This window comes from Falco punctatus (genome assembly GCF_963210335.1).
Source record: "Falco punctatus genome assembly, chromosome: 6".
NCBI lineage: Eukaryota > Metazoa > Chordata > Aves > Falconiformes > Falconidae > Falco > Falco punctatus.
In genome coordinates this window covers 29241634-29265401 of record NC_137585.1, presented here as the reverse complement: position 1 = coordinate 29265401, position 23768 = coordinate 29241634, and the positions used below count along the sequence as shown (strand labels likewise).

At 48.4% G+C, this 23768-nt stretch overlaps 1 protein-coding gene across 4 annotated transcripts; it reads left to right on the top strand.

Moving 5' to 3' along the window:
* Positions 1-503: 503 nt before the first annotated feature.
* On the top strand, positions 504-22790 carry SVOPL (SVOP like). 4 transcript variants are annotated; one of them, XM_080391267.1, is made up of 15 exons: positions 504-2576; positions 5303-5389; positions 6453-6544; positions 7569-7667; positions 8142-8213; positions 8319-8443; positions 9893-9956; positions 11447-11572; positions 13003-13131; positions 14788-14861; positions 17397-17596; positions 18757-18868; positions 19952-20028; positions 21557-21646; positions 22003-22790. In XM_080391267.1, the coding sequence occupies exons 2-15, from the start codon at positions 5311-5313 to the stop codon at positions 22176-22178; spliced, it is 1515 nt and encodes a 504-aa protein (XP_080247393.1). In that variant the 5' UTR covers positions 504-2576; positions 5303-5310; the 3' UTR covers positions 22179-22790. The 4 variants fall into 4 exon arrangements, with proteins under 4 accessions (XP_080247393.1, XP_080247392.1, XP_080247394.1 ...); XM_080391266.1 differs by having other exon boundaries at positions 5261-5389; XM_080391268.1 differs by having other exon boundaries at positions 504-5389; positions 19947-20028.
* The last annotated feature ends 978 nt before the right edge of the window (positions 22791-23768 follow it).

Below are 23768 nucleotides of genomic sequence, written 5' to 3'. Positions count from 1 at the left end.
CATTTTGCAGGAAATTAATACAAAAAACCTCAGTGAATGACCATGTAGGAAGGAAAAGTGATAAAAATCAAACTGGTTTCAGTCACAGTCATTCTCCCCTGGCTTTTTTATTCCTTCTCACCAGAGCTATTGCTGTGTGTAGCCAGTTGCTATATTGTGGCTTTGTTTCTGCTACAGTGTTGCTATATTGTGGCTTTATTTCTGCTACAGTGTTGCTGTATTGTGGCTTTATTTCTGCTACAGTGTTGCTGTATTGTGGCTTTATTTCTGCTACAGTGTTGCTGTATTGTGGCTTTATTTCTGCTACAGTGTTGCTGTATTGTGGCTTTATTTCTGCTACAGTGTTGCTGTATTGTGGCTTTATTTCTGCTACAGTGTTGCTGTATTGTGGCTTTATTTCTGCTACAGTGTTGCTGTATTGTGGCTTTATTTCTGCTACAGTGTCGCTGTATTGTGGCTTTATTTCTGCTACAGTGTCGCTGTATTGTGGCTTTATTTCTGCTACACTGTCGCTATATTGTGTCTATGTCTGCTACACTGTTGCTATATTTCTGCTACACTGTTGCCATATTGTGGCTGTATTTTTGCTACACTGTTGCTATATTGTGGCTTTATTTCTGCTACAGTGTTGCTGTATTGTGGCTTTATTTCTGCTACAGTGTTGCTGTATTGTGGCTTTATTTCTGCTACAGTGTCGCTGTATTGTGGCTTTATTTCTGCTACAGTGTCGCTGTATTGTGGCTTTATTTATGCTACACTGTCGCTATATTTCTGCTACACTGTTGCCATATTGTGGCTGTATTTTTGCTACAGTGTTGCTATATTGCTGCTACAGTGTTGCTATATTGTGGCTGTATATCTGCTACACTGTTGCTATATTGTGGGTATGTTTCTGCTACATTGTTGCTATATATCTGCTACAGTGTTGCTATATCGCTGTGTGTGACCAGGCCGATCCCACCAGGATGACTTTGGTGACCTGGAGGATGAGGAAAGCTGGATATCAAGTTTTTGTCCAGCCTCTTAGGTCCTCTGTACTGGTGATAATGAAGTGGCTTTTGGACTGAGCTTTCATAAACTTCAGGAGTCAACAGTTTCTTGGAGCCTGGCCTCTGGCTTCTGCAACAAACAGCACCTTCTCAGTGTTTACTCATATGATGGCTCTCCATCATGTCCTTGGCCAGCATGGAGATCTTTCTTCTTGCCCTAACTCTTTTGTTTCTCCTGGAAGTTTCGTATGTTGACATTTCCATTCATGCTTCAGTCTAAACAGTCTTTGCATTTCTGTAACAAATAACTAAATATCATGAGGTAGTTAAAAGAAAAGTAATAGACCTAGACTTTGTAACAGGCTTTGTTCAATCCCAAACACCTGGGCCTGAAAGCACATCTCTGTGGCCGAGAATTTTGCTGGTATTTTGGTCATTTTTCCCCTTCTGTGCTGGGAAGCTGGAATGCTGAAACATCTGCACCCTTCTGTGATTGCATGCATGCTGAGTTTTTGCAATGACAACATAATGGTATGGATCTGGTAGCCTGGGTCATGCATCTCTTTCAGCAGATGCCAGTAACAGCTGTAGCTGAATGCTAGATATTATTAAGAAGAAGATGTAAAATAAGGCTGTGAAATAGCATATGCTGGCTGGTAGCAAATGTCTTCCTGATGCTTGGAAGCATGAGATTTGGCATGGGAGTTACATGTTTTGATAAAACTATTGCAGCATTGCTGCTGGCTCAGTGTATGTATTTCGAAGCAGGGATTTTGTGAACCCTCGTGAGAGATAGAAAAAAAAACAACATCGTGGCATCTTTGCTGGCCTTCACTGATGCCAATACACTTCAGTATTGAAGGTTGACATATGCACTCCTAGGCAAAAGCACATACCTGTGGTAGCTCAGATTCACTGGCCAACACAACCTGTAGTGCTGAGATTCACTACACAGTAAGGTCAGGATCACGGTGGCAGTTCAGCTGGGAATGCTTCCCACAGTTTGGTTACTTGGTCAGGAAATCTACAAGGATGAAGCAGATAAACAGGGCTCGTGTTTTTCGTGGTGCTGTCACCTGAGTTGGCTTCATCTGACCTAAGGGGAGCTGGTGGCTGCAGCACCCAGGCACTGCTCATGGCTTTGCAGGGGATGGCAAAGGTGCCTTACACGGGCATCGGTGCTGCGGGACCTGCCCCTGAAACCTGCCAGCTAAAATCTTGCTGGTGTTGCAATAGGAATGTCTCCCCAGCACCCTCCCTCTGTCTCCCTGGGGCTGTCCCCACAAGAAGTGCTGAGCAAACACCATCACCCGTGGTGGGCAGGCCTTGTGGAAGACCTGTAGGTGCTGTGAGACCAGCACAGGGGTGGGGTCAGCACTGGAGCACCCTGCTTGCAGCACGCACTTCTGTGGGTAGAGGCGTGTGGAGAGGGACCCGCCTGTGACCAGCAAAGAGGAAACCTGGCTCCCAGAAGCTGGATCCCAAACACGCAGCACTGTCAACACTGTAAGAAGAAAATAACAGAAGGGAAAGAATCAACCAGAAAAGAAGAAAGGTCTGCTCCTCTGTGCCTGAGACACTGCAGAGGTAAGAAATCTTCACTCAAAAAAAAAAAGAAAAAAATTAATCAAGGCTTGGTTTAATAGTGGGACTATCTAATCATTCATATGTGACATGCAGAAGCTCTCTGACTTTGCTGACAAGATTCCCAGCTGGTCACATGCAAAGCACTGAGTGTTGTGTGCCCTTGGTGGCCTGGCAGCCTTCCAGTGTGGGGTCACAGCATCCTTCTGCTGGGTCCCAGCAGCAGTTTCACTGCAGTCTTGGTTGCTGCCTTCAGACGGAGGATCACTATTTTCCTTGCCAGCAGCAACTTTGTCACTGTTGTTCTTTTGACTCACGTAATTGGAATTTAGTATTTTCAGTGGGATTTACAAATACTGGGAAACCTATGACTCCTGAAGAGGGTGATAGGCACACCTGCTCCATCAAGGCAAACAGGGCTGCAGAGGTTTGGGATGAGCAAACGCTGGATTTGGCAGGAATCATTAGGAGGTTTACTGAAGTGTTGTATCTAAATCTCTCCCTCTTGAACATAAATGTCAGAGCAGAGAGTACAGTGCCAGGGACTTACCTGAAGAGTAGCTTCTTGTCTGCTTATGGATGAGTGAATTTTGTTCCAGCTGTCCCAATACTGAACGGAGGGAGGTGCAGGTGCCTGCACAGATTTCTGGTGTTACTTGCAATGCTAGAGAAGGTAAAAGCCTGCTCACCAGCTGCTGTTTGAGAGCAGTTTGGGTCTCCCATAGGTGCTGTCCACCATCCTGACACCTCTGGGGTTGTTTTGGCTGCTGTGGGGTGGCAGAAGTGGCACTGCACCCTTCTGCTTGGGCACCTGAGCCTCACTGGAGTTTCTGCACAGCAATGCCAGGGACTGGGGTTTCGTCCCCTTTTCTGGAAGGGCTGCAGCACTTCCCAGAATGGTGGCATGTGGCCCAGGGTGGGTGAGCTCCAGTGTGAAATGCTCTAGTGCCTCTCAGCAAAAATTTGCAGAGTATCCCAGCATCAGGATGGGTGGGCAAAGAGCCCAGGGGTTGATCCTGGGCATGCCCCAGCCCAGCCTGCCAGTGCCCTGGGCTGTGCCCACCACAGGCTTAGGACAAGAGCAGCTGTTTAACTGGACACAGGTGTGAAGCACCAGCTTAGGGCAGAATGTGTTTGCAGGTCCCTAATCATAAGGGGACAGAAAGGGAGAAAAATAGTCCCTAGATATTGTTATTGCAAAGTCCTTTGCGATTCAGCCACACAGTAGAGCATTACCTCTTATCGTAGGCTCTTCCAAGCACCTAGTTTTGTTGCTTGCTCAATCCTGAGCCGGTTGCACTTGGAAATGGTCCCCAGCTGATGGCCACCATGATCAGCTCATGGAACTGTGTGCTGCTGGCAGCTATTGCTGTCTCCAAGGACACTGTTGAGAGACAGTTGTAAGCAATATCCTACGTGTCCTCTTGGATGCTGGACTGTAATGATCTGTAACAGTAAGGTCTGTGTATGTGACCTGGCCAACTAATCTGCCATTAGCATTTAATGACCTCCTTATAACTGTACCTCAATATAACACTTCCAGGGTATCCAGCCTGGGGCTACTGTAACTCCATGCTTTCTGTGTTTGTGCTGCATTCTATCCCAGCTGGGATTCTGTATCTTTCATTAGATGCTCTTGGTCATTAATTCCTTCAAACTCTCACCCTATTGCAGGCTCCCTAGTCACTGCTGAGTGGCCATGAATGATGCCTGGGCCAAGTCCAGCAGCCCTGAAGGGAGGTGATCAAAGGACAGGGTGTCACCACATTGGAGATGGGTTGAGCCCTCCATCCCAGAGCATGTACTCTGCAGGAAATCTTGTGTTTTAAGGCAAGCAGTGTGCTTATTTCCTGCCCTGGGATTAAGATGAGCTTTTCTGACCAGGAAAAGTAACTGTAATCAGGCCAAGGGATCTAATGCTGGAAACCAGAAACAGAGGTGGAAGAAGCCATTTCTCCCCTGTTGCAATCCAGAATGCTTGGCTGTGTTTCTTGCTGACCTGAGAGGATGGGGATCAATACAGCGGGGGGTGAGGCAGAGGATCAGGTGTGCGGTGGGAAGCGCTATGCTGGCAGGGTGCAGGATGGGTGAGGAGGAGTTTGATGCTTGCCTCTTGCTAGCCATGCCATCCCAGGGCAGCCTGGGTTAGGGGAGCAGGCTGGGGCCACCATGTTCCTCAGCACAGCTGCTCCTACCTGCTGGCTCTGCCTCAGTGGATGCTCCCTTAACGCTGAGCAATTACAGAGTGTGGCACCTCTGCCACCCACTCAGCCCCAGTTTCCAAGGGGTAGTAATTTCTGCCTCCAACAAGAGCAACCTGCTGCCAGTCATGTCATGGAGATGGAGCATCTTTTGGTTGCCTCTGCATTTCACTCACCCCCAGGCTAGGGAAGTCATCACACACTCTTGTGTCAGTGGGTTTCAAGTCTTTTGCAAGGCAGTCCATGGACTGTCTATAAAAGCTGCCAGTGCAATGTGATGACTGACCTCTGTGTCAGCTCAACTAAATTAACTTGTGAAGTTTCTATGTATTTTTCACCAAAACCTCTATGGACGACGACATGGTCCAGTAGCTGCCTGAAACAAACTTGTGTTTAAGCATATCTGAATCTTTCCACTCCAGCATGGGAAGTTGCTTTATGGGCTTATTGCTTAGATGCCTTTGTGACTGTCCAGAGGTTTCACAGGTAAATCCCAGCCTTGCTCAAAGTAAGTGTGGACCCCAGCAGGAGCTGAGATGGCTGCTGCAATGAAAGAGGCAGAAAATGTTATTGGCTTGGAGGAAATCCACATGGAGAGACAAGAAACTCCAAAAGGTGGGTTTATATTGGTGGGACTAGAAAACTGGGTCCTCATTTAGCTGGGGTAGAGGGAGGGTCCCCACTCCAGCTACCTAACACCTTGGTCCATGGAGTCAGAAGTGTCAGCTTCAAACTGCTCCTCTCCCATTGCAGCTACCAGGCTGGTGGCCGCTACCTATGGTAGTGGGAAGAGCTATCTGAGTTGTTTTTTCTCAGGTCTCTGCTTTGTGTGAACAGTTTATTATATTGGCAATTCAATGACTTTTTTTAATTTGGATACATTTTCTATTTCAAAAGCATTTGAAAGTGAAAAACTTTGTAGAAAAGCAAAAAAAAAAAAAAAAAAAAGCCTACATTTGAAAAAAAAAAAAGAAATTTTCTCCTGAAATTCTGAGTAAGTTCTGTTCCATTTCAGAGGTAATGTTGAGAGGTTTGAGCTGACTTAGTTGGGCCTGACATAAAAATTTATGCAGCTCTGGCTTTACCTAATTAAGAGTTTGAAAGTGTACACATACTAGAAGCTTTCTGTCAGGTCTGTTTATAAAACTGTCCTAGCCCTGATCTTGAGGTGCTTTGCTTGTTTCTGAAATGGGGTGGGGGTGGGGAAGTTCAGGAATAAAGGCTTAGGAGGTGAAACTGAGCCCAGAGCTCCTGGCTGTGCTCGCCTTGCAGGGCCTGGGGCTGGGGCAGCCCCCAGCTCACACTGGGAGCGAACCTGCACTCCAGGGATGCAAAGGGACTGAGCCTCACAGCAGTTTGGGCAAGGGAAAGGAGCAGACCGTTGCCCAGATGCAGTCCAAGCCATGGGTTTCTAAGGCAGCAGGGGTAGCTCAGTACAAGGCTGCCCTTCCTCCATGCCCAGCCTGCTCTCTTCCCCGCTGGCTGCTGCTTCAGCAACCTCTGACATGCCCAGCCACCGGCGTGCCCAGGGGCTGGTTAGTGGACACACACTGGTAGATGTTTCCAGCTTATTTCCTGGTGCAGTCCCACAGTAGCATGAAAATCTTTGACATTTAATAAAGAGGGGGTAATATTTGACTGCTGACATGTTTTGTATCTTTTTCCCTTTGGTGTTCAGGGCAGAAGACATTTACAGTGGAAGAAGCTGTGGAAACCATTGGGTTTGGGAGGTTCCACATTATGCTTTTTCTGATCATGGGCAGCACGGGGGTAGGTGTCTGCAGCTATCTGCACCGGCCCAAAAAACCCCTCTTCTCATTTTCCTTATTACTGTGCGGTAACAACCATAAGCACCATGAGCACATACTGCAGTCCATATTTTTTTGCATATACATACCTCCTCAAGCAGAATTTCTGCTGTTTAATCTTCGGCCAAAATAGATATCAGCCACAATTGATATCAGACCTATTTCAGGGCAAAGCTGAGCAGGTTGGCCCAGAGCACCCTGGCCTGACCCCTGCCTTGAAGCCCTGTCCCACCAGGCAGCGCTGAAGGCATGTCTTCAGTAGTGCCTGAGAGTTACATTCAGCCTCCTGACAGCACTTTTTATGCCATCCCCAGGGCACCCAAACCCTGTGCAATCTGGCACAGGAGGGCTGCCATCCTCTCACCTTCGGCTACCTGAAAAATTTCCTAACTGCCAGGGTCTTGGGTTAACGGTGCATCTGATGTGGGAACTGGGTCAAAAGACTGAGGCCGGGCTGAGGTAAAGACGCAATGGAGACATGTACATGAGCATCACTGCAGCTGGGATGTAAAAGCCTCCAGCTATGTGTAAATGATAGGTTCATTTCTTAACTGAGGCTGGCTTTTGGGGCAAACAAATGCAGCAATGAAGTTTTTAATAAAGGCAGTTTTGAGAGGTCATCTTCATGTCAGATGCCTGAAATCACAGCCAGGTACCTAACCAAGCAGCTTGGTTTCCAAATATAGTTAAAGATCTTCCACTAACACAGCTGGGTAAGATTCTCTTCTGCAAAGGCTGAGTCTTTCCAGCCTTCCTAGATACCCGCTCTCAAGGGCCACCTTTCTCACTTCCTCTCCCTGCTTCCAAGTGCTCACATCTTCCAGATCAGGCACAGGCTCAGACCACTATGGAGGCACCATGGCTTCACAGGGCTGTTTTGGTATGGTGGGACTGCCACAGCTGCAGGCTTGGTAGGACTGAGGGACTTTTCTCTGTGGACTTCTTGTGGCTTCCCTTTTTGCTAATGTGCACATTCGTTCCCGAAGGTGGCTGAAGCCATGGAGATCATGCTAATAGCTGTTGTGTCCCCTCTCATCCGATGTGAGTGGCAGCTTCAAGACTGGCAGGTGGCTTTAGTGACAACGGTGAGTGACATGCCTTCCCCCCTCATGCAGGTCATCCACCATGTGGTCATTGTCAGGGGCACTGCCTCAGGCTTTGTAAAGTACATTTCCCAGTGGACCAAATAAATTCTCAGGGATTTGTCCCTCCTCTCAGGGACAAGGACAGTACCACAACTGCAGAAACCTAGAAAGCGAGCTGACATGAGCACGTGGTCCGTGCCCAGAACTGTAATGCCAAAACAAGCCCCCACTTCCATAATTTTATTTTAAGTCCTTGCCATCCAACCCCAAGCGTTGAGGGTTGAAGCAGTGTGTGTCTACGTGGAGGAAGACGACCCCTGCAAGACACCTCACTCATGGTTCTGGGCACTGCACTTCATCCTGCTGTTTAGAGAGCATTCAGCCCACCCGCAGTTCAAAGAGCAGAGCTGCCCAGTTCTGCTGTGGGCAGAACCAGCTGTGGGCCCTCCACAGCTGCATTTCAATTCCCCTTAGGTGGTGTTTTTTGGCTACATGGTCTTCAGCATAGTGCTCGGACTCCTGGCCGACAGGTATGGCCGCTGGAAGGTGAGTGAGCGCTGGGGGGCTGCACGTCCCCTTCCTGAGACCCACAGGAGCCTTGCACCTGGCTGAGCCACTGGTTTGAATACCCTGCTTTTTCCCCCATTGCAGATTCTGCTGCTTTCATTCCTCTGGGCAGCCTACTTCTCCTTGCTGACCTCGTTTGCCCCATCCTACATCTGGTTCGTGTTCCTGCGGGCCATGGTAGGAGGTGGCGTGTCGGGCCATGCGCAAGGGTAAGGCCGTGCCCTGTGGTGCGAGCCAGCCTTCACTGGGAGGTTAACGGAGGCACCCACGGGCACCGTGGCGGGGGTTACAGCGAGAAAGGCCCTTCAGCTCATTTTGGCTGGCCGTGGGGGAGCGTTCCCCTTGTGCTGAGCCTGATAAGCTGTGGCTGTGCTGCCACCCAAGGGAGGCGGCAGGGAAGGGGCCTCTGTGGGGGCTGGAAGTGGAAAGGAGAGCGAGTTCCCACATCACCTTACAACAACATGTTGTTCTGTAATTTCACTGAATCCTGGTCAATCAACCTAAATTGCAGTTCCCAAGGACCCCCAACCCCTGGAACAGAGGGGGCAGCTGGTTTATGTTAAGCAGGTGACAGAGGGATTATTAAGCACATATATTATAAAAGCAATTAGACAGGTAACAGATGAGCAAAGGCTGCTTCCTCGTAAAAAAGTCACAACAATTCTGCTTAAGTAGCAAATTCTTCTTGAACTGATGTAGAATGTTCCCGTTTAAATGAAACTTTTTGCTCTGTTGCAGTGGAAAGGGAGACGTGGAGCAGGGGGAGGAGAAATTCACAGCGTTAACAATCACTTCACTAGGAGACTGGCAAAATAAGTTATTTCTTTTGACCCTCTCAGGGAAACAAATGCAACGTTTCAGCAGCTTCCATTGTTCTTGAAACCTGGTTGCTGCCCACACAGGAAAGCCTCAAACCAGTTGCATTGACCCAAGAGCCCTTTGCTGGAGCGAAGGACAGAAGGGAGACAGATGCCGTTGGGAGGAGAAGGCACCCTGTGCCAGGGTCACGCATCTGCTGAGCTCCTGGTGTTGCTTGCCTCGTGTGTGTGTGGGTCATTCCCTGGGCATGGTGTTTGCTAATGAGTCTAATGAGGATGGAGGGAAATTGCATTTATAAAACACTTCAATAGCTGAGATAGCAGGAGCCAATATGGGCCTCTCCCCACCCCTCTTTCTTTCTTGCCAAGGAAGTACAATTCACACCTGGGAGCTTGAGAGATGCCAGTGCCATGCCCTCCCCCAGGGGCTATCCAATCATTTGATAAAAAATGGAGCAGACTGTTTAATGAAAAAAAATCACTAAAAATTGTTCATTTCTACAAACATGCCCTATGCCTGTGCTGACACCTCAATCACCTCAAAAGACCTTTCCATAGGTTTCCTGGTGCATGGACTGCAGTGTTTACCTGCCTGTGTCCCACAGCCATGGCCTGGATGGGATTCATGCTGTGCATCTCCCTTGCAGGTGGTTTGGTGCCTGCCCGAGTGGGAAGTGTGTTGAGCAGGGATCCCCTGTCGCTGGGTGCTCGGTGGTGGCAGGCGGGTGGTCTACAGGCAGCGACATCCAGCACCGACTGAGCTGAGCTGAACTGCTACTTGATGAGTATGGAAATTCTAATTGTTGCTGTATTTCTGCATTTTTTCCCCTTTTTTGCTAGGCTTATCATAAAAACAGAATTTTTGCCCAACAAATACCGAGGATACATGTTACCCTTATCTCAGGTAAGAGTGACACGTTACTGTTTCTTTTAGTCCCAAGTCCCAGGAGATTTGCCCCACTGCTGTCTGGAAGCTGGGTCTCCAGCACATCAGTCTTTCTCCCAGACTATTCACACCTGTCTGGGTCTGAGCAAGTAATCTGCATTATTAAAGATGTGCACAGGCAGCCGTCTTTAGAAAAGAGGCGATATCTCCTCAAATAATTGGATGTTCCAAACGTTGCATGGGGAATTTGAGTGATGGCTGACACCCAGTCTCTCAGTTGCTGTATCAATAACGGTGATACCCACTTCAGCGGGGCCAGTGCTGATGGGCAGGCAGGCACTGGAGCTAACGGCACCTCCAGCCTCCTCCAGCCCTGGGCTCATTCCCTCCTCTCTTTGGACCCCTGGTGAGAACAAATGGTTAATGAGGGGACTCCCAGATGAGGTTATAATCTGTGCCTCTCCCTGTCCTTGCTCAGGGCTGGCTCGGGGCTTCGAGCAGGATAGGGCTAGCATGATAGCCCCAAACTCAGCCTGAGACGTGCTGGGAGGGTTGTGCCTGCTTGCTGGGCAAAAACCACAGCAAGCGTGACTCTGGTTGTTGCTTGCTCCAGATCTCTGCAATGGGCACTTGCTTCATGTGCAAATGATCTGTGGAGGTCTCATTGAGCACATTAATTCATCTGACTGTTGAACCAAAAGTGTTTGTAAATGGTCTTAGTGGCAGGGTTAATTTGTTTTTTAATAAAAATAAAATACTACTTTTTAATAAAAAGTAATATTGCCTGTTTGATCCCAGGGCTTTGTTACCAAAGTGTTGTCAGAAACACAAAGGTTTATAAAGAAACACAGTCTTGTATTTCTCCCCAGACATTTGTTATTTCTGCCTGCAGATTATTCATGAATTTTCTGTGGCTTTTATGTATTTGTTTGTGCTTTGTGTTGGCTAAGCTCCCTTGGGTGGTCCCCCAGAAAGGGGCACATCTCCTGATGGCAACAAGTGAACTTCAGGGAGGAATGGACTTGCAGATCGGGGGCCTGATTCTCTGTTGGTATAAATTGGCGTTGAGTCCACTGGAGACCCACCAACTTCTTGCAGTGGAAATCTGGCTTGGTTTTGCCTTCAGTGCTTGTAAATCTGCTGCTTCCCCACAGACTTTTAGGCAAGAGGAAAATTCATGAGTGTGAACATTGGCAGAGAAGTGACTGGAAGGACAAAAGAAGTGGCTTTAATTACAATGGTAGCCACAGCTAGTTACCTGTTTTCATCTGAAGCTGATTAAGACTGTCTTCAGCCATCCTCTCCCATATCCTTGCCTGTCTTTCCCTCTTTCCTTCAACCCAAGCTCAGCTTCTCAGATTGACCACCGTAAGGATGGCTCAGTTTGAACCACAGTGCTCTCCAGCACAGATCCCCACTTATCCATGGAACTAGAGCGGAAGGGAAGAAAATAAAAAAAAAATGTTGTCATGTGTTCATGTTTTAACCACTTCCTTTTTCTTGGAAAGGTGTTTTGGTTGGCAGGATCCTTGTTAATCATTGGCCTGGCATCAGTGGTGAACCCAACCATCGGCTGGCGGTGGCTGATCAGAACTGCGTCCATCCCCGGAATTCTTCTCATACTGGTGTTCAAGGTGAGAAGAGCTCCTCTCCTTGCTCCCTGCTGCACTGCCACCAACGTGGCGTCTCCCCAGGCACCAAAAGGCATCACTCTCCACCCCCTGCAAGCCTGGGGTAGTCTTTGTGTCCTTTCACCACCTCAGCCCTCTCACCCAGGGGGCTTGGAAAGGTCCTGATGGCCTGGGGGGAGCTGCAGGCCAGCTGGTGGGAAGATGTCACCCTGCAGGAGGTGGCTTGGCTTTACTTCGCTTTGCAAAGCCACTGGCTTTGCTGCCCCACTGTAGCCCTCCAGCACCCCAGACTCCAGTGTTCAGGCTGCCAGCGGTACCCAGGGGACTGTGGTGATGGGCCAGGCATTGAGAGGAAGATGGGCCAGGCAGGGTGTGCAAAAACTCACAAATAATATCTCCAGACTGGTTCTAGCCATAGCGCACCCTCTTCAGATTTTACATTTGCTAGGACTGAGGAAAGAAGCCTTCACTGAAGTGCTGACAGGGCAAATGGGTGTCAGGGTCAACCCTGGCTTCCCCAGGTTTACTCATGCTTAAGAAGTATCAGCCTTGGACATGACGACTGTCTTATTTGTGGAGAATGATGTGGAAAATCCCTACTTACAGTGTTCGTGGGCACTGCAGTGCTAAGCTGTGGCTGGTGCAAGCCGTGCAGATGTTAATGCCCTTCCTGCAGCTGGACAAATGCACAAGTCCACCTGGGGTGTTACCTGGGCAGTCAAATGCAAGTTTGCTGTGAATGTCCACTCGCATAACTTTGATGTTTGGTTTCCCTGATTATTTTTGCCAGGAAAAAAAATAGGTAGCAAAAGCTTTTAGTCCAGAAGTAAAACAAGACACAGTCAGCATACATGCCTTTAGAAAGCAAGTCTTAAATTCATATTTTGATGATACAGATTTAATGGTTTGTAATTTGATAGAGCCACCTTTTAATAAAAAGGCATTTTATTTTAAAAGAACACCAGGTGTGGTTGAATGTTGCAAATGATAGTGATGAGTGATTTAGTTCCTACATTTCATACATTTCTTCCTTTTCTTTAATGGCCTTGTTGATTCTTCCAAGGCTTTTGCTTGAGTGAGTGCCACGTGCCCCAATCCCATTTTAGAATTTCAGTTAAGGCTTGTTTTTATTAAACCTGTGTCTTTGGCTTCCAAGTCTCACAACCACTTGCCACAGATGGCTCAGCAGCAGACCCCTGGGATCTGTACCAAGAAATGGGTTTGTTGGGCAGGGTGAGTCCCCCCAGCATGGGGTGTGGGGAGCTGGGACACGCAGGAATGTCCCAGGGCATGGCTGGGGAGGGGAACAGGCAAAAGGCTGCTGCAGCTCAGGCAGTGCCCCGTGCTAACCTGGCCGGGCTCCTCGGTGTGATGGGAAGCTGTTGGGTAGGGTTGCATGGACAGAGAGGCACAGAAAGGCTTTCTGCTTTCAGTTCATCCCAGAGTCGGCGCGGTACAACGTGTCCACAGGAAATGTGGCAGCTGCCCTGGCCACGCTGCAGAGGATAGCCAAGACCAACGGGGCAGTGATGCCCGAGGGGGAGCTGAGGGAGCCCGCCAAGGTAAGCCAAGCCCATGGCACTGCCTGGCCCCTCCGTCCCAGGCGGGGCTGCTGGCATCTGGGGTTTGGGGAAGGAGCGGGACTGCCAAGCACGTCTTGTTCTGTCTCTCTCCCCCTCCTTGCCTGGTTTCTTTCCAAACTATTTCCAGCTACTGAATGTGATGATAAAGATATATTTTTTTCTTTTGGAAAGACAGTAATCTTGGACCTCAAAATGGAATTGAGTTTTCTGCTTTTTTTTCACATTCTTTGTGTTTGCTCAGAAAAATAATGTGCTGAGAAAATATTTGCTTCCTTTACCACAAAAAGTGCTCCCAGAAAAGCATGTTCTTCCTTATTGCCCATTCACCCCCAAGGGGTGTCCCCTGTGCTGTAAGACCTGGGACTTGCTCCTCAGGGTCCCTCTCAGGTATGTGACCCATCAGGCTGCAAGGGTCCCTGCCATGAAGTCAACCCACCGCTCCCAGAGGCTTCCCCCAGCCCCTGGCTGGGCTTGTCTGCTAGGTCCCAGCACCTCAGGTCCCCGAGTGTGGAGCCACAGACCAGCAGAAGAAGGTCAAGGCAGGAGAGGCCATTTCACAGCTACCACCATTTCCACCTGTAAGCAGCTGAGCAGCTCAGGAGTTGGTTGCTACTGGACCAAAATGCCCAAAAGCATGTGTGAGTGTTGCAGGTGGGGCAGGAGAGGGGCAGGAGACCAGGACACACACACACATCACCCCCCAGGCTTCTCCCTTTTACCCCCAGTCCGGGCCCTGCTGACTGCAGGGTGGGAGGACTTGTTAAGGTGGCTTTTTTGACCCCCAAGAGAGGAAGACTGAACAACACTGTTGTCCAGGGCCTCAAAATTATTTTCCAGCTCTTTTAAGCCCCTTTCCTGGACCTCTTTGCTGCTTATTCAATCCCACAGGCACCAAGCATTGTCCTTAGCAATTCATGCAAGATGGTGCTATTGTATTGGAATTAGTTAGGATTAAAGCTTCCCTGTAGTTTCATTGAATTTATGTAATGGACCCGCATTGGCTGTGGGAAGGGTTTTAGTTAGTTGTGCACCCTCTCAGGCTTAACCAATGATGAGGAAAATAAAAGTAAAGGCAACCCAAACCATCCCTATGAACTCATCTCCCCTTGCTGGCGGGATGCTGGGGCAGCTGCTGGCTCTCAGGGGGCAGCAGGGCAGGCAGGGCCCTGCAGTGCCTGCTCGTCTCTGCTCACTGGCGTTTCAGGCCTCTCAGCAAGATGTGGCCACAAACTGACTCCCACAGGCAGAGCAGTGGATGCTGGGCACCTCTCCCCTGCTCGTGGGGCAGCGGGAGCTGCCAGCAGCCCCAGCAGTGCTGGCCCCCCAGCAGCAAACAGGGACCCTCCAGCACTGTGATGGTCATGCTGGGGCCAGTCTGCTGGGAGCTGAGGGGGTCCTGTGCAGGCCAGGAGTGCTCAGGGTGTTCTCTTCTTCCTTTGCACCACATCCTCTCGTGGGCATCCTTTGGGAAGAGTGGCTTTCCTCTCCCGAAGGCGGATGGAGTGCTGTGTTGCACCATCTGTCAGTCTGTCTCTGCCACTGGGGGCCTGGGGTGCCAGCTGCTACTGCAGAACGCTCACCCTTATATAAATGATACTTTTTAAAAAAATTCTATTTCTATCAAACTATTTGCAGGAAAGAAGAGGAAGATTCAAGGACCTCATCCACCCCAAATACCTCAGAACCACTTTGCAGATATGGATCATATGGTAAAAAAAGTCTTTTTGTTTTTTATCTTGCTTGTCAGCTCATTCTCTCAGTTGAACGTGTGCAGGGAGCAGAAGTCTCCCATTGACTCTGCTACTACAGGGCACACTTCTGCCTCAGGAGGCAGCTGAAGATCCCTGGCAGCTGGAGGGGGACTACGTGGGCATGGGTTGGGCTGTTGTGATCTTTAGGTTTGTCCTGACCACAGACCCTATGTCAGTCAGTGTCAATGTAGGCAGAAAAGGGCTGGACAGCCAGGATGGTGCAGGACACCGTAAGTCCTTCCTCAGGGCAGGGTGGCTCAGGGGAGGTGGGGTGTGGGCCAGGTGAGGGCTGCAGAACACCCGTGCCTGCCTGCAGCATGCACCAGTGATGTGCTCGCAGCTCCAATTCCCTTCTTGGTGTAAACTTGTTCTTCCCAAGAGGAGGACAAGTGCACCACCTTTGCCTGCCAGCCAATGCATCAGTGAAATAGGGCTTCAACAGAAACTCGTTAACTGTTAGCAGTGCTGCTGGCTGGAGAAAATTAAGATTGAAGAGAGATGGGTTTCATATGCAATGTTCCTGGTTGCTGTATGCAAGGGTAATATATGTTTCATTGGCTTTGCTGTCTGGAGTGGAAATGTATAAATAATGGGTCCGTGGAAACTCATTGACCCAAAATGTTGCTAAGTCAGGCCTTGAATTTTTTATGTTTTTTCCCCTCAACTTGTGTGTTATGAAATATCTTATTTTTTTTATCCTCCTTTCTCTCCTAGTCCTCCCAGGAGTTACTGGCCTGTTCTTGGGTTTGCATTCCCACCTCCCATGTCCCAAGCATCCCCACCTCCCCGGGCAGCTTGTTTCCTAGCCCAAATTCTGCTGCTCATTTCTGAAACTGCCAGGGGATAAAAAAGTGAAAATTACTTCTCGGCCTGCTTATGATTAGGCATATGCTGAATTACTTGATAATGACATAGCCAGGCTGCCATCACCAATGCTGTGTTCTTGACAGACAGCCAGGGTGTGATGGGAGCCTCTCCAGCCAGTTAATGAAAACTTTTGAAAATCCCTGGGCAGAAAGGATAAGGACTAAAAAAACCCTGGACAGTTGCTTCATGTGAGCTGCAAGCATCAGGGCCTGACACTGAGACTCCCTGAACCCCTGGGAAAGGGGTGGTTTGGAAATGTCTCTGTTATCAGCCCTGTGTGAGGGAAGGGACCGAAGGGGGAAGCTCTCCCCAGCGTGACCACAGCCCGTCACCTGCTGCAGAGCAAGAAACAGCACTAAGGGGCAAGCAAAAAGGTGGTGGTGGGTTGGCCCTGGCTGGATGCCAGGTGCCCACCAAAGCTGCTCTGTCACTGCCCTCCTCAGCTGGACAGGGGAGAGAAAATATAAGTAAAGGCTCGTGGGTTAAGGGCAGGGAGGAATCACTCACCAATTACTGACTCAGGCAAACGAGACTTGACTTGGGGAAAAATTAATTTATTACCAATCAAATCAGAGTAGGATAACGAGAAATAAAACCAAATCTTACAAACACCTTCCCCACCCCCTCACCCCCCTTTTTCCTGGGCTTAGTTTTACTCCTGATTTTCTCTACCTCCACCCTGCCAGCAGCACAGAGGGACAGGGAATGGGGGTTGTGGTTGGTTCATCACACGTCGTTTCTGCTGCTCCCTCTTCCTCAGGGTGAGAATGCCTCACACTCTTCCCCTGCTCTAGCGTGAGGTCCCTCCTACAGGAGACAGCTCTCCATGAACTTCTCCAGCGTGATTCTTTCCCACAGGCTGCAGCTCTCCACACAGTGCTCCAGCGTGGGTCCCCCGTGGGGTCACAAGTCCTGCCAGCAAACCTGCTCTAACCTGGGCTTCTCTCTCCACGGGGCCACAGGTCCTGCCAGGAGCCTGCTCCAGTGTGGGCTTCCCATGGGGTCACAGCCTCCTTTGGGCATCCACCTGCTCTGGTGTGGGGTCCTCCATGGGCTGCAGGGGCACAGCTGCCTCACCGTGGGCTTCACCACGGGCTGCAGGGAAAGCTCTGCCCCAATGCCTGGAGCACCTCCTGCCCTTCCTTAGTCCTTGGTGTCTACAATGTTGTTGCTCTCGCATAGTCTCACTCCTTTCTTTTGTGCAGCAACTTTTTCCCCTTCTTAAATATGTTATCCCAGAGGCACTGCCACCATCACTGATGGTCTTGGAGCTGGCTGGCATTGGCTCCATCAGACACAGAAGAAGCTTCTCGCAGCTTCTCACAGAAGTCACTCCTGTAGCCCCTCTGCCAAAAACCTTCCATGCAAACCCAATACAAAGATAAACTATGAGCTGGAATGGAGTCCCCCAGGGAAGAGCAGTGCATGGGTGTAGGTGGTGGTGGTGTGCCATGGGTGGAGTGACCTGGTGGGTACCTGAGTCACTGCTGGGATCCAGCTAAGGTGGTCCATCACACAGAGCTGGTGTGTGCAGCAGGGGTCCCAGTGCACCCAAAACCTGCTGTATTTCATTTTCCTCACCTTCCCTGTCATTGCTGCTGCTCACTGCAGTGTTCCCACCCGCAGGCTTGGCATAGCTTTCGCATATTACGGCGTCATCTTGGCCAGCGCTGAGTTACTGGAGCGGGACCTCGTCTGTGGCTCCACTGCACCACAGCTGCAGGACTCTGGTGATGACCCTGAGAGCCACAGCTCCTGCCATTGCCACTTGTTTGGGCCAGCCGCCTACCAGACCATGATCATCAGCACAGTTGGAGAGATCGCACGTAACCTCTTCTCCCCTCCCTGCCCTGCCATTCCCTTCTTACAGCCAGCCAATACTCACTGCAAAGCTTTTAGCTGTGCATACACTTAGTGATGTGCCAGGGGTCGAAATGTCCTCAGCATTGCTGGCAACTGCCAGGCACAAGCTCTTCAGATGACGGTCTGGGACACAGGCCATTAGCTGGTGGCAAGGGGCAAGGGAGGGCGTTGCTCCCCAGGTGAATAATTCAGACTCATCAGAGTCCTTCCTTCAGCACGGGTCCTTCCAACAGCAGGGCCACAGACCTCCTCTGCAGTTAGTATGTACCAACAGTCTTGGTTAAACTCCAGGGGAAATTTCTCCTAACAGTGAAACCAAGTCAGCTTCCCAAATCCCCAGACACGCAGGTTTTGAAGTCAGAAATAACCAAGGACTGCAAATAGATTGATGTAATTGAATGCACCACCCAAGTGCCCTGTTTTCCAAGAGGTGGTGGCCTCAGGAGCAGGACAACTCAGCGCCCAGGGAACCCACAGCAAACCAAAATGCTTCCTGGTGCAGCCTGCCCGGGAGTGCTGGGGCACGGCAGGATGGCCCACAGGCACCCACATGGCACGCTGAAAGAGCCTGGCGCTCTGTGCATGTCTCGTATTGCCGCAGCGAGGTGGATGTTTGCCCTGGTTCATGTCTTGGCAACTGAGCTATAAAGCGACCGGGTGTTGGGTCCTGCAGGTGCAGCCAGGCTGGGACCAGCCCAGCAGACCCCCAGGTGCCTCCCAGCTCATGGGGGAACTCAGTGGGGCATGCCGGGGCCCCAGGATTTGGCTGGGCTGTGGCCAGAGGGGCCAAACCCACCCAGGTCTGCGGTGCTCACCCAGTGGGTGCCTTCTTCGTGTGGCTCAGGACAGGCATTAGTGTCCTGCCCTAGTACAGCAGGGCAAGTTCAGCAAAGGACAGGCTCCATCCTCTGAGGGGAAGGACAAACTGAAAAGGGGCATGGGGAAAACTACAGGATTTGGGTACAGGAAGAGAATTATAGTGTTTGTCCATTTTATAGAGCATTGGGCTGGTGCTGGGAATGCAGAGAGGTAATTTCTAGGCATGCTTTGTAAGGTCTATCAAGACAGACAACCATGGCAGTTAGGTCAGCTAACATTTTATGGTTTTCCTTTTCATCTCCAGTAAATCCTTTGAATGTTCTTGGCATCAATTTCCTCGGAAGACGACTGAGCCTGTGTATCACCATGGGATGTACAGCCCTACTCTTTCTACTCCTCAACATCTGCACCTCAAGGTAGTCTGGATCAGTATGTGGGTCTTGTTGGGGGGCATGTAATGCTGAGGGCAGTACCTATGGTATTCTCATGTCACCAGTCAGGCCAGTAATTCTTTTACATCTGAAAAAACCCCTCTGACTGGTTCCCTCCTCTTCCTGGGAAAGCAGCGGGAGGAGATGCCATGGTGCAGAGGGGCTCACTTGTGTTACTGAGCCCACATGGCTTCCCTGAAGCATACAACAAGCTGCTTTCTAGCACAGCCTAGAAAATTAAAAATCATGTGAATAAGATCCACCAGAAAGACGACATATTTTTCCTTTGCTTCCCCACCCCCCCTGTTTTTTTGTTGTTGTTTTGTTTTTTGGCAATGTTACGTATATCGCCTCTAACTTGTAGAGTTGGGCACTTCAAAAGGAGTTCAAGGCACCAAGAGAAAGGTTGCCCTGAGTGTCGAGAGGGGTATGACAGACCCCTCTCAAGCTGGCAGAGCTTAATGGTTCCTGAAAATCGGAATGGCTTCAAGTTGAAGTTTCCTCTAAACTGTCTGGTAGCCTGACTGCTGCTGGCCAGCCGTGTACGCCCTGCTGCCTGCCCTGTGGGCCACTGGTCCCAGAGGCTGGCTGCCGTGCTTGGCTGCTGGAGTGGGAGGCTGCAAACAGTCGTTAAACTGAATTAAGGAAGCTTACAGTTATTCAGTAAGGCACTGGCCTCTGTACTGCTATTATTATTTGCAGTTTTCCCTGAAACTGAGCCTGGCCATCATATGTGCTTGCAATGGATTTATAGAGGAACCGAAAGCGAGGGCTAGGCTGGGAGTCAGACGACTGCAATGCTGAGGGCACGAGCTGAGCCACTACAGTCCTATACAGATCGTTCCCCCTTCAGTGGCCCGGAGGAAACCTGACGTCCAATAGATTGTAGTCAAACGTGCCTTGCCAACGAACTAAGGAAAGACTTGTCAGCAATGAACCTTTCTTTATATTTTCCCTTATATTAAGCTGGTAAAGCCTTAGCATAGGGCGCGTACTAGGTTGCCACTCTGCTGATCACCATTCAGTGATACTAACCCTTTGCTCCACATGGTTTTCTCTCCAGCACAGGCGTGACTGGGTTTCTCTTCATGCTGCGCGCCCTGGTTTCAGCAAACTTCAACACCATCTACATTTACACAGCAGAGGTGAGTCCTCCCGAAAGTATGTTAAGCTGCTCTGGGGCATGAAAGGTCATTTGCCAAGGAATGCTGCCATATTTATTGACTAGTTAAGTCCCCTTTCTTGAACTAAGTAGCTTTGGCTTCCTGGCCGCAATTTTATATGCAAGGTCAGAGAAGGAATTAGAAAATGAGTTGGAGATGTCAAGAGCAGGTGGAAGAGGAATGTCCTGCTGAGCCACCTGTTGGTCAGATACTACAAAATGTTGGCTTTGAGGTTGCTGTGTACCACCATCTTATAAAACCCACAATCTTCCCTCTCCCCAACCCCTGCAGTTAGAAAATAGGCTACCACTGAAATGAACCTTTTCCAGCACTTAAGGGACTGATGTAGTAGTATGAGGTAGTATATGTGGTTATATATAATTTTTTTGACTTACTTAATAGAAATTGATGTGCTCTGTCTGCAAATAGTTTTTTAATCCTTCAGAGCGCTTGTGCTTCATACAGCTTTGGACCCATGAATTCTGTGGGTTAAGTATGCATTGCTGGGGGTTTTGGTTGTTCTTTCTTTAAACAATTGTGTGAAGTTAATTGTATTGCCTTGAAGATTTGAGTAGTGATAAAAAGCAAACAGAAGTAGCTCCCTGTATTGGCCTGATACTTCTTTTAATAGTACACTATATTATTTAAGCATGCACTAGGCCTGAATAAATACACGTGTCTTAATAGTCCTGAACTGGATGCTGTTGATGTAAAGACCATTGCTGCAACAGCCATATCATAAACAATACTACTCACAATTTAATCGGTGATCAAAACCAAGCTTGGAAATCCCTTTTCTGGCTGCAAGCCTGGATTCTTCTTGAATTACCTTACCTCCACTGGCTTGGCCCAGTAAAATATTTAAACAAAGGCTTACATGAGTATACTTGCTAAAATCTACTGATAGTAACAGGACAATTAAAGTTAAGCAAAACACATGCTTAAGTGTTTTATTGGCACAGGAATTTGGGAGATGTGAAAAAGAAAATACACAAAGCCCATTCTTCTAAGCCTGGAGATTTCTTACTGGGATCTGTTTTCCTTTTTCCTCCTTCTAAATATGAGTGCCGTTGATACAAATGAATAGGCAGTCTTGAAGACTGCAGACAATATCCTTTATTCTTACTTGCCAGATACAGGGCCTGTCAATATAAATTGAATTCTTCCTTTAGCACTCAGCCCATCCTCTGTGACTTTGGTGTGAGCTGCTCAGCACAGCTGGGAGGAAGGCAGTAGTAGGGGTGGTAAGCAAACAGCAGGGGAGTCCCAACCAGCTTTGATTGACTTGCCCTAAAACTTTATTTGGGGTAAAAATTGGCAGATTTTAATGGCACAAATGAGACAAAAAGAAGCCTTTGTTTCTATTCATGTCTTATCCCACTGGCTAGCTGCCCTTGATAATGTAATGAGTCTTTCTGAAGAAAAATTTGAAAGAAAAAATAATAAAAAAAAATACAGACAAGTATCATAGATTGTTGTACTAATCAGATTTCTTTCTGGACTATTTTAGGTTTATCCCACCACGATGCGAGCACTGGGAGTGGGAACAAGTGGGTCACTGTGCCGTGTTGGAGCTATGGTGGCCCCATTTATATCACAAGTAAGAACACGCTTGATACTGTTGAACAATGTGCTGATCGTTGCTATCAAATACACAGAGATGTACCCCTGAAGTTCACCAAAAAAACAGGGGGGGACACAATCAACTTCCCCCTCCCAACTTGGTACAGAGTACTTAGCAGTCTTTGCCAGATGTAGCTCTGCATAAATTTAATCCCAAAGCTGAGCTTGCTTGTATTTGTTATTTTCTGAAAGCTCTTAGAATTGACAAGACATTGTTTTTCTATTGTCAAGACTCTCAGGTGTTTGTGACCCTTTGCGCACTTTATTTCCCTGTTAACTGCCAGCCTCCCCCATGCCACTGGACTGATGTTTGAACTGTTCTTTTGCTTGCAGGTTCTTATGAGTGCTTCTTTCATTGGGGCCCTGTGTCTTTTCTCCTCTGTGTGCATTGTCTGTGCGATCTCAGCGTTCACGCTGCCCATCGAGACCAAGGGCAGGGCACTGCAGGTTGGTATTACCCCTCCAGGAGCTCCTGTGTATCGAAACACTGTTTAGAAACTAGTAGATGATGACTCAGCCAGAATCCAAACCAACCTCTCCCGAGGGTTCATAAGCCAGAATAAGGCCTGACAGGCAAGCACAGGAACGTGCTGTTGCAGCAGCTTAAAGCGCTGTTATCCCAGTGACCCAGCTCATTTCTCGTATCAGAACAAACCAGAACGCCCGCCCTAGCCCCAGCTACCCCATGCGAGCGTGCTAAGCTTCAGCTCATGTAAGCCCCTTTGCTAATATCCCCCGTCCTGACCTGGAGCTGCTGCTTTGCAGGCACACATTGTGGTCTGCCCGTGCTGCAGGGAGAGGACAGCAGGTACATACAAGACCTTAAACTACTAAAGCCATTTCTCCATCACATTCAAGACAAAAGCCCCAGCTGCATCCGTTCCTTAGCTAAGCCTCTGTGGCTACCATTTCCTATAAAGCAATCAGGCAAAACACTAAGCACAAAGATTAAGGGGGAAAGTTTAAATCCAGTCAGTCTCCCACAGACAAGCTGCACTACTTTAATTACAGGAGGTGGTGAGCAGTTCTGTGATTCTAGATTCAGATATACCAGCAGGGAAATTTTCACGTTATGCACGCGGCCTGTCCACATCGCACTGCCTGTTGTTCTGCAGCCTTACCTGTATAAAGCAGAAGACCATGGGCTAGATAATCCACATTCTTTAGCAGCCTAGAGCAAGACAGATGTTTGATCAAACTGTTTTATGTGGCCTTCAGAACCAGACTTTTAAAAAAGCATCTATACAAGCACACATATTACATATATATACACACACACACACACATGCACAGTTAACACACTTCATTGGGTAACATCTTCTAAGGTTTCCCCAAGGTGCATGGGACAGTTAAAAACTTAGGGTTTCAGTAAAGGAACATATTAATAATTGCCTGCTTCTTTAAATTGTTGTCTTTTAGAAATGCTTATCGTTTACGTTTTTATGTCATTTAAAATGTGTATATGGTATTTCATAAAAGACGGGGGCGGAATAATCAAAGTTTAAGTAAGTAAATGGACAAGGCAACTTATTCTTTCCTTGTGAGTGAAATTCAACCCCATGCACAGAGGGCAGAGCACCACTTAGGCCTTCAAATGGTTGAATTTACAGTAATTACTAAGCAAAACACTTCATTAAAACTGCTTTAGACATAAAAGGAAAGTTTTGTTTCAACTCCAGTTGGATTAATTTTGGCTAACAATGGTTGAGATAAATGGGAGTGTAATGATTCCTTAATGGGATCTCCCCTTTTCCTGGGGACTTAACTCGACAGCATTATTATCCTCCCTGCTACAAACAAGCATTATAAGCTCCAGCTGCTCTCCTTTACATGCAGAAGTCCAAAGGATGGAAAAATAAAAAAACTGCAGCAAAAACTGTTGAACGTATTGTCCAAGGGTCTCACACGGTACAGTCATTCAACCCATACAAGAATTTACATACATGATGTAAGAGTTCTTTTAACATGGCAATATTTAGTCCTAAGGCTCCAGGCAATAGATGTGTTCTTTAAAACTAGGTCTATATGAACCAACTAAATAAAAAGAAATATGTAAGTAACTTTTTGTGAAAGCTAGACAATGACATTTTAAAAGCATA

What these genes read in the sequence shown, in the direction of transcription:
- SVOPL (XM_080391267.1), top strand. Translation starts at nt 5,311, where the DNA reads ATGGCTGCTGCAATGAAAGAGGCAGAAAATGTTATTGGCTTGGAGGAA. An exon ending in TTGCAGATATGGATCATATG is followed by an intron (nt 14,862 to 17,396) that starts GTAAAAAAAGTC and finishes TCCCACCCGCAG; the next exon opens with GCTTGGCATAGCTTTCGCAT. An exon ending in TCTACATTTACACAGCAGAG is followed by an intron (nt 20,029 to 21,556) that starts GTGAGTCCTCCC and finishes GGACTATTTTAG; the next exon opens with GTTTATCCCACCACGATGCG.